General features: G+C 53.0%; 1 protein-coding gene across 1 annotated transcript; it reads right to left on the bottom strand.

Annotated features, from left to right (window-relative positions):
* Positions 1-902: 902 nt before the first annotated feature.
* LOC112877734 lies at positions 903-2,027 on the bottom strand. The gene is made up of 2 exons (XM_025942092.1): positions 1,615-2,027; positions 903-1,526 (listed from the first exon to the last, which is right to left on the bottom strand). The coding sequence occupies exons 1-2, from the start codon at positions 1,954-1,956 to the stop codon at positions 903-905; spliced, it is 966 nt and encodes a 321-aa protein (XP_025797877.1). The 5' UTR covers positions 1,957-2,027.
* Between the last annotated feature and the right edge of the window lie 8,113 nt (positions 2,028-10,140).

Genomic DNA, 10,140 nt, shown 5'->3' with positions numbered 1-10,140 from the left:
GGGCCCTGGTGATGATCCTCGATGATTTGTGCCTTGGCACGCCCATTTGGTGTGCCCTTTGATCCTATGTAACACAATGTCAGGGTCAAATATCATGGATCCCCCTAAAGAAAGCTCCTTAGTAGGCTAATCACGGATTAGGGGCCTATTTGGAATCGCGCCTAAGGCGCCACGCCTAACCTTAGCCCCTTGCCACACGTGTGGCGTGCCTAAGGTGCCTAGCTTAAGTTATGCGTTTGGTTCATTGCCACGCCTAAGGTTAGGCGTACATGGAAAAAGTGTGGCTGCTGTTTGGACTGCTACCACACTTCAAGTTAGGCAGACTGGCAGCTGTTTGGTTCACTGCCTAACTTCATTTATGCCACATAATTTTGCAAGCGATTTTTGAATATACCATTCAAAAAAAATACAACAAGCTCATAATACATGTACACAAATCCATATAAACAGCCATACCATGTTAATAATATGTCATAACATCCATATAACATGTTGGAAACAGCCATATAACATGTTCATAACAGACATGTAACATTCATAACAACTGACATATAAGTGCATAAGAGCAGACTACAAGTATCACCTCTTAACATCCATTAACTAAAGTTAACAAAAGGGTGAAGCAACAGCTATCACCAAAACTATCCATCTCCATGAATTGTCAAGCAGAGCCTATAAAAGAAGCACTCATTGCTTAACAACAGAGTGGAGCAGCCTACAAAAAGTGCAAAAGAACTCCCAGTCTTCATTGACCACATCCTCCTAGCTGAAAACTCGATGAGCCTAATACAAGTGGAAATTGAACTTAGCAAAATGTAAACAATTTTCTCAATGAATACTGAAATAGAACAAGTATTACCTGAGTACTTAAATAAAATAGCATGCAACCATACATAGCCAATTCACAGCCCCGAATCAGTAAGAAACTTGAAAATCCATGACTGAAATGTTACCTCGGATGAGCCTGATAACAAACTACGCATTCTCTTTTGTTCTTTGGATGCTAGAAATGTTCCTACCATCAGCTTTTGGTCAGTAGTTAAAGTCATGTTCTCAAGTCTTTGCCATAATATATCATCAGAGCTGCGCATAGGTGGTGGAGGTGGTGGTGGCTTCTTGATTTCATTTTGAAGTTCCACTAAAGTAGACGTGATTGCATCTCCTACCCTAGACATGCGGCTCTTTGGTCTCACATCTCTCTTGGGTGCTTTTCCCTCACTTCTTAGACGCTTGACTCCCGAGCTAGATGAGCTTTGCTCAGCCACTTGGGATGCTATGCTGGGCTGTCCACTTATAGGGGAAGGTAAAGTGTCTGAATCATCACCTAGATTATCTTCAGGTGGAGCATAGCTGGACAAGTCATTGCATACGTCATCATCATAATCATTATCTTCATCAGCTTGTGTCTCATTCATACAAGTGTTGGCGTCCATGGCAAGAGAACCATCAGCACTGCTGTTAAGGAATAGTTCCTGCATTTCATTGAAGAATTTGATGGGCTTGGTCAGGAGCCTTCTTGCCCTGACCTCCATATAGTAACATGCTATTAGTTAATAATCAATATTTTAATCACTTAGTAATATATTAACAAAAAAGATTGGAAAAAGGGAGTACCTGTAGGTTAGCCTTCTCTGATTCAGATATGATAACCATAGATCTTGAGGTGTCAAATGTGTTACCACTCTTGCTTAAAGCTGTTCTAATGAACTTCCAATTTTCCTTATAATGTCTGAAATGTCTCTCAACTTGAGTAGCAGTTACCCCCATATTGAACTGCCTGTTCAATGCTTCTGAACACTTAAAGTGATGCTGTTTTTTTATCTTGAAACCAGCATGCTGCTCCTTTATGTAGTCAATGAACCAACCAAGCATAAATTTAGTTTGATCCTCATCCCATAGAATGATCCTCTCGTGAGTGGTGCCATCACCTTCATCCTTTTCCTTCCCCTTGCCCATATCTGTACTCAAGATCAGTTCATAACAGTGTCTCAAAATTGCCACATGTTATAATATTACAATCAAATAGGGTGTCAAAATAGCCCCATAATACAGTTAAACAGCAACAGCTATATGATACAATTAAACAGGATCTCAAAACAGCAATCCAAATCAATTAAATAGGGTCTCAAAACAGCCACATAATAATGTCTTAAAACAATTAAATAAGGTCTCAATAAAGCCATAAAATATATTTAAAATAATATCCCAAAACAGCAGCACAACTCTCAATTTTGGTCCCACTCATCCCACATTTGGTGAGCTAACTGATCACGTATGGTTGCCCATTGCTGGTTGTCCCTATTAATATCCCCATGTGAATGATTGCTTCTTGGAAGAGTTTGAAACCATGTCGCATCATCATAAACATAAATATCAGGTCCATCATCAATTATAAAGTTATGCAAAGTGCAGCATGCCAAAACTATCTTGACTTGTGTTTTTAAAGGGAAGAATGGTTGACTTGTAAGTATCTTAAATCTATTTTTGAGTGTGCCAAATGCCCGCTCAATCGTTGTCCTAAGAGAGGAGTGATGAAGGTTGAACAATTCTCTTGGATTCTCCGGTCGTCTAGTACCTTGAAACTCCTTAAGGTGGTACCGGACACCTCGATATGGAGGTAATATGCCAGGTCTAGCAGCATAACCAGCATCGGCTAAAAGGTAGTGACCTACAATTAGATTGAACTACCATTAGCTATTCATTTTGGAAACTAAAACACGGTATATTAATGACTTGACTTATACCTTCTGGAATTTTTAAACCTGATGGCCGTGACAATGCATCTTGAAGCACAAAGGAATCATGAGCTGATCCTTCCCATCCGGCCAACGCATATGTAAACTTAAGGTCAAAATCTACGGCAGCTAAGACATTTTGTGTTGGATAGTGCTTTCTACCCCTAAACCTATCTTACCCAGAGCGCGCTGGGGGGCAGCGCTGTGACGGGCGGCGCTCTGGAATGCACGCTCTGTTCTAGAGCGCGCTGGGGGCAGCGCTGTGGAGGGCCCAGGCGGCGGGGGGGAGGGGGGGGGCGGCGGAGCTTCCGGGGGCAGGAGGCAGCGGAGCTTCCGCGGGGGGGGGGGGGGGCACCGGGCTCCGATCTGTTCCAGAGCGCTGGGGGGCAGCGCTGCGGGGGGCCAGGAGGAGGCGGCGGACCGGGGGTGGGGTGCGGGTGGCGCCGGCGACGGGAGGACAGTACCTGGGCAGCGCGGACGGAGGAGGGAGGAGACCGAGCTGTGGCGCGATTTGGTTGTGGCGGCCAAATCGAGCGCCGCAGGTGTGGCGTTTTTTTGTGTGGCGAGCGAGCTGTGGCGCGCCTGAGATTGTGTGGCGCGCTAACCTTAGTATAGGATCCAAACGCACGCCTAACATTGCGTGGCACGCCTAGGGTTAGGCGGTGGCGGCTTAGGCAGAGATCCAAACAGGCCCTAGATCCCTCAAAGTACGTGGCTTGGGCCAGCAGGGCCGTCATACAGCCGCAGAACGGCACACGAGGAGAAGGGGCACCAACAGCCTAATGCGAAGCACTGGAGAAGGATACAGCCGCCTCGCCCGACCTCAAGGGTAAAGGATCGGGCATGTCTGCCTCGCCCGACCCCAACGATGGGGGGTCGGGCGCGTCCGCCTCACCCAATCCCAAGGGAGAGGGGTTGGGCACGTCCGCCCCAAAGGCGTGGGGCTGCCAGGGACCTTATGAAGTGACGGGCCACGCCAGAGGATGAACCTCTAGCGTAAGTGTTGGTAAGGACGTGCAGCGACATGACCTCCCGAAAAGATAGGCTAATACAACAGGCCCCGGCCGTCCACCGCGCCGGGGGTCAAGCCGTAAAACATGCTGGGGGCTCAATTGCCCGTATATGCAGAGTGCACATCGCCCGTCTAGCGGCCTAGGTGACATGTGCCGCCCATTCCGTTGGGGCACACGCGCATGTCGCACCAGGGCGCCGTATGGGAGCACCTCCGTCGTCATCTACAGGGCCAGCGGGGCCCATGCGAAGGGGAGGAGAGGCGAAATGATCCCAGGAACTTCTTTTTCCCCCGCCAAAGAACCTCCCAGCCAAAATTCAAAAGTTTAAAAGTTGGTTTACAAAACTTCGGGCGTCAAGGCCCAATTCACCGCTAAAACTAAAACTAACTACTTAAGAACGATCTCCTCCTCTATGTTTGCAGCCAAGACCTGCGCGAGGGAGGCCACCTCTTCCACGATCTGGTCCAGCTCAGCGTTGTCGTAACCGGGCGCGAAGCCTTGGCTCATCGCCTGCAGGTCAATGTTCTCGTAATGGGAACGTGCAATCGCGAATGATCACTGTAGGCCGAGGTGCAGCGCCCGCTTCACCATCCCATGCGCCCGGTCCATGACATTGATGACCTGGACTGCAAGCAAGCTCATCCCTAGCTCTGAGGCCATCTCGAAATCATTCAACACTAGCCCAACGGCAATCCGCAAGGTGTCATGCTCGCCGGATTGTTTGTGGAGCGTGGTGTCCGCCTCGCCGAGCTCCCTCTTTCCAAATCTCTTTCTAATAAAGAACCATATTTGGGCCTCCTCATCAATCTATCTTCTTGTAACTTGTACCACAACATACAAACGTAGATGGCTAGGCAAATAAGCAACCTTCTTCTTTGAATGTTATAATCATAATAATAGTTCTCAAATTAATCCTTCATTGCACCCATCTATTCAGATTTAAGAACTATTTTAGAATGCATACAACACAAATGATACAAGTATAAAATGTAGAAGATAGTTATACCTCGAAGCAGAAGATGACTGCCTCGTTGCAAAAAACCCTGAAAAAAGGAACAAAAATGTTAGCCAAATGCTTGGGTTGGGGGGGCTGGAACGCTCTGTTCCAGAGCGCGCTGGGGGGGCAGCGCTGCGGGGGGCCCAGGCGGCGGGGGGGGGGGGGGGGGGCGGCGGCTTCCGCGGGGTGGGAGGGCAGCAGGCGGCGGAGCTTCCGCGGGGGGGGGGGGGGGGGGCACCGGGCTCCGATCTGTTCCAGAGCGCTGGGGGGTAGCGCTGCTGGGGGCCAGGAGGAGGCGGCGGACCGGGGGTGGGGGGCGGGCAGCGCCGGCGGCGGGAGGACAGTACCTGGGCGGTGCGGACGGAGGAGGGAGGAGACCGAGCTGCGGCATGATTTGGTTGTGGCGGCCAAATCGAGTGCCGCAGATGTGGCTTTTTTTGTGTGGCGAGCGAGCTGTGGCGCGCCTGAGATTGTGTGGCGCGCTAACCTTAGTATAGGATCCAAACGCACGCCTAATATTGCGTGGCATGCCTAGGGTTAGGCGGTGGCGGCTTAGGCAGAGATCCAAACAGGCCCTAGATCCATCAAAGTACGTGGCTTGGGCCAGCGGGGCCGTCATACAGCCGTAGAACGGCACACAAGGAGAAGGGGCACCAACAGCCTAATGCGAAGCACTGGAGAAGGATACAGCCGCCTCGCCCGACCTCAAGGGTAAAGGATCGGGCATGTCTGCCTCGCCCGACCCCAACGATGGGGGGTCGGGCGCGTCCGCCTCACCCAACCCCAAGGGAGAGGGGTTGGGCACGTCCACCCCAAAGGTGTGGGGCTGCCAGTGACCTCATGAAGTGACGGGCCACGCCGGAGGATGAACCTCTGGCGTAAGTGTTGGTAAGGACGTGCAGCGACATGACCTCCCAAAAAGATAGGCTAATACAACAGGCCCCGGCCGTCCAACGCGCCGGGGGTCAAGCCATAAAACATGCCAGGGGGCTCAATTGCCCGTATATGCAGAGTGCACATCGCCCGTCTAGCGGCCTAGGTGACACGCGCCGCCCATTCCGTTGGGGCACACGCGCATGTCGCACCAGGGCGCCGTATGGGAGCACCTCCGTCGTCATCTACAGGGCCAGCGGGGTCCATGCGAAGGGGAGGAGAGGCGAAATGATCCCCGGAACTTCTTTTTCCCCGCCAAAGAACCTCCCAGCCAAAATTCAAAAGTTTAAAAGTTGGTTTACAAAACTTCGGGCGTCAAGGCCCGGTTCACCGCTAAAACTAAAACTAACTACTTAAGAACGATCTCCTCCTCTATGTTTGCAGCCAAGACCTGCGTGAGGGAGGCCACCTCTTCCACGATCTGGTCTAGCTCGGCGTTGTCGTAACCGGGCGCGAAGCCTTGGCTCGTCGCCTGCAGGTTGATGTTCTCGTAATGGGAACGTGCAATCGCGAATGATCACTGTAGGCCGAGGTGCAGCGCCCGCTTCGCCATCCCATGCGCCCGGTCCATGACATTGATGACCTGGACTGCAAGCAAGCTCGTCCCTAGCTTCGAGGCCATCTCGAAATCATTCAACACTAGCCCAACGGCAATCCGCAAGGTGTCATGCTCGCCGGATTGTTTGTGGAGCGTGGTGTTCGCCTCGCCGAGCTCTCTCTCCAGGCGTCGGTGCGCCACCACCTCCTCTCCAAGCTGCCCATCAAGCACTGTCCAAGCACACACCAACAATGTCAAAAAGCCTGCCAAGAAACTTTGAAGGAACAGTTGTGGCAAGCGAGGTCTTACCATTCACTTGGTATTGAAGCTTGCTCGTCTTGGCATTCAGGCGTGAAATCTATGCTCGATTGATAGCAATGTCCATGGTGAGATCGCCAGCCATAGCCTCGGCTTGAAGCTTTCACTTCGCTTCTTTGGCACACTCTTGTTGAAGGAGCACCACTTGCTGCTAGGCGCCTGCAAGGAAGAGAACTTAAACACACCACGACCGAGAATATGACAATCCGAGGGGAACAGGAGAGGGATCTTACTCGTGAGATTCCCTCGAGCGGTCAGCGCCTGCTCCTCCCACTCCTCGGACAAGCGCACGGCCTCTTGGTCGGACTACTCGAGCTTGCCGTAGAGCTCGTCCATGGCACCAACCAACTGATCCGGCTCTCCAGGCAGCTGCTCGAACACCTCGGCATCTACAAGTGCCTTGGCTGGGGCATCGGCCGCTTCCTGGTGGGCCGCAGCGAGATGCTCTGCCAACTCCGCGCACTATCGCACCTCTTCGGCACGCCGGACCCGGCTGCAATTCATGAGGAACTGCGAAGAACAAACGTGTCAGAAGTGCCCAGAAAGGGTGCGATGGTCGAGGGCGCTGATGTGTTATACCTGGTAGGTCGGGACGACGACATTGCACAATGTGTCCAGCGCGGCGGACAGGGCTCCTGAGACACCCTACCACTCCGCATCCTCCACCTCGTCGCCCAGAATGAGGATCGCCGCAGCAGAGTCTCCCGACTCCTGGGTGGCTCCCCGCGCGGGTAGATCCCGGCCCGTTTGAGCCGAGGATGGTGAGGCCCTCCCGCCATCGCTGGGGTCGGCTGCTCCCGTCAATGCCAAGGGAGCGGGCACCTCCTGCAACCCAACCTCCATGGAGATGGTCCCGGCCGCCTCGCCACCAATAGCTGAGGCCTCCTTCTGGACGACCGCCATGACCTCACACGGTGACGTCTCCTCCTGCACCATCTCCTCATCTGTTCGCCCCGCGGAGGACCCATCTGCTTCACGGGGCGACGGCGCCGTCTTCGTCTCAACCTTAGGGAGTGAATCGGGCATGCCCGCCCTAGACCCCTCCTCGACGAGCATCGCCGATGGCTGCACCTCTTCCATAGGTGTGCCTTCCCGTGACAGACCCTCAGTCACCGTCTGCTGCCCTGGGTTGACAGGCGCTGCGTTTTCCTCGGCGCTCTCCACGCTCGCGGCCAATGAAACACCGGCCGCACTCGGAGGCGGCCGCCTCAGCACGAGGACCTTCCGCAGCGCCACTACCAAGATACCTGCTCGACCTCCAGCACTGCAGCAAAGGCCTGGTGGTGGTTAGTACGCCATTGGTGAAGAACCACCAACCATGAAGGAGCAAGGTGATCATCGACTCACCGGATGCCACCATACGAGGGCGTTTCGGGGTCGGGCCCCCCAACCCCAGCTCCGCCTCCTCAGCATGCTGCCACTTGGGGTCCCCCACCTGCGTGGGAACCTTCGAATGCTGCCACTTGGGGTCCCCCACCTGCGTGGGAACCTTCGACAGGGAGTCACGACCCATCTTCGTCATCGTGCATGCAACCTCTCATGCTGCGTCGGGCAGGCATAGAGCTGGAGGGCGCCTGCGCTTCATGCTCCGTCTCCATCGCCTTCGTGTGTGCAGCCTCATCTAGCTGCGTCGTAGCAAGCATAGGGCTGGAGGGCCCTAGAGCCTCATCATCGTGCACCAGCTTGTCCTAGGGGATGTCATCTCACTCATCCTCCTCCTTATTGGTGTCGTCGTCATCGTCATCATCTTCCATCGCCTCCTTGTTCGACCACTATCGGTGCTTCCAGCACTGCAACTTTGGATGCTCCTGTGCTTCTTTCTTCATCTTCTCCACATCCTTTTTCTTCTTGCACGCCTCGTCAGCTGCACGGTTCGCCGCTCGTGTATTTTTATCCTCCAGTAGCGGCGCAAGGGAATCGCGGAAAGGACTGAACTGACCCAATAAACGCTGACCCACGAAGTCAAGAGTAAGAATGAAGAAAAAGAGTGAAACACAATGTGGAGGTCGGGAAATACTCACTAGGTCGATGAAGCCGGTGTCAGCCCTATCGCCAGGTGATCCTCGACCGAGAAGGTCACGTCGGTCTCTTCCATTGCCTCCCGGATGCACTGCTGGATCTTCGAATTTTAGAGCAAGCCATTTGCAAGCGCCGTGCTCTCCATCCGCACTCCCGGCGCCATCCCAAAAAATGGAAGTGCACGCGCCATCAGCAGTGCCACTCACCTTGAGTGAGAAGCCCTAATGACGCCAGCGCCGCAGAGGCCATGGCCCTTCAGGTGCGCGATGGCGCCCAGGAGCGGGGCAAGTCTCTTTTTCTCCTTGTCCATAGGCCCCCGCGACCATGCCACGGAACCGCCGCAATGGTGTGGCCGGTGAAGAGTGGGAGGTGGGTGGCGTCATAGTTCTCGATGTAGAAGCACCGCGGGTGCCCCCCTTGTTGGACTTTGTGGTGGTGATGGCCATGTACTCCTAGGCCCGAGGCCCGTGGAGATGGATCCCGGTGCATCCTATCAGGGCCGTCGACCCATCCCTCTTCTTGACCAAGGAGATGGCGAAGAAGTATGTCCACAACTCAAAGTGGGGTTCGATCCCCAGGAAACCCTCACACAGCGCGATGAAGGACGCGATCTGCTGGATCCCATTCGGGTTGAGGTGCTGTAGCTCTATTTGATAGTGATGGAGGAGCCCCTGAAAGAAGGGATGAGGGGGCCTCCCGAACCCGCGCTCTTGGAAGTGCGTGAAGGACATGACATAGCCATCACGTAGTGCCGACAACTCCTCACAGCTAGTTAAGAGCCACTTCTCCACGGCGGACCGTGGGCAGAGAAGCCCGCGCTTGAAGAGACCCCCCAAGCATGATGGGGACATGTTCGAGCGGTACCACGATGCCATTGTTGGGTGGTGAAAGGGGATCAGGAGCTCTCCCGAGGGCAGGGGTGAAGAGGAGGGGATGACTTGTCAAGATGGCAACGGAAGACGATGAGGGCAGGAAGACGAAAGAGCGTGGAGGCGGCAGAGGGGCTGAGAGCCCCAATTATAGGCTAGGGAAGTGGAAGGCAAACCGGTGCCTCGACCCCCACGACCGCCATAATGACTGCTTTCATCACATCACGTCACCCCGTCATATTAGGAGGTGCTCGTGTGCCATGCGTAGGCGCGACCTCTCGGGGGACGCGCCTGGCAGTAAAGGGGCCCTGTCGGCCCATTGAAGCCCAAGGGTTCGAAGGTTGGCCCGTGAACGGTTTCATAATCCCCCTAGGGCACCACCAGAGTGTAACATTCAGGTATTTAGAATTTTAAACACTAGATCTTAGTGTTAAGTGTGCATGTTTGATCTTGTGTATGTGTGTCAAATTTAAGTACAAAGGAAAAAGGGTATTATTGTAATTTTGTAAAATATAGGCTCTTTAGTGTTAAATGGGTAAGAAAGAGGGATAAAATCTAAAGCATAGCAAGGTTTGACACTCTAGGTGTCAAATTTGTAACATAATAGGAAAAAATTGTAATAGATATGTTAAATTCTATGAAATTTGGGTGTTTATGTGAAAATAAGGACCTAGATGTGATTAATGCAAAAGTATGGGTCCTTTTATGCAAAATAATT

This window comes from Panicum hallii, chromosome 9 (genome assembly GCF_002211085.1).
Source record: "Panicum hallii strain FIL2 chromosome 9, PHallii_v3.1, whole genome shotgun sequence".
In the NCBI taxonomy this organism is placed as follows: Eukaryota; Viridiplantae; Streptophyta; class Magnoliopsida; order Poales; family Poaceae; genus Panicum; species Panicum hallii.
The sequence above is the reverse complement of the archived record's forward strand: the minus strand, read 5'-3'. Positions and strand labels throughout refer to the sequence as shown.

What these genes read in the sequence shown, in the direction of transcription:
- LOC112877734 (XM_025942092.1), bottom strand. Translation starts at nt 1,956, where the DNA reads ATGGGCAAGGGGAAGGAAAAGGATGAAGGTGATGGCACCACTCACGAG. An exon ending in CAGAGAAGGCTAACCTACAG is followed by an intron (nt 1,527 to 1,614) that starts GTACTCCCTTTT and finishes TACTATATGGAG; the next exon opens with GTCAGGGCAAGAAGGCTCCT.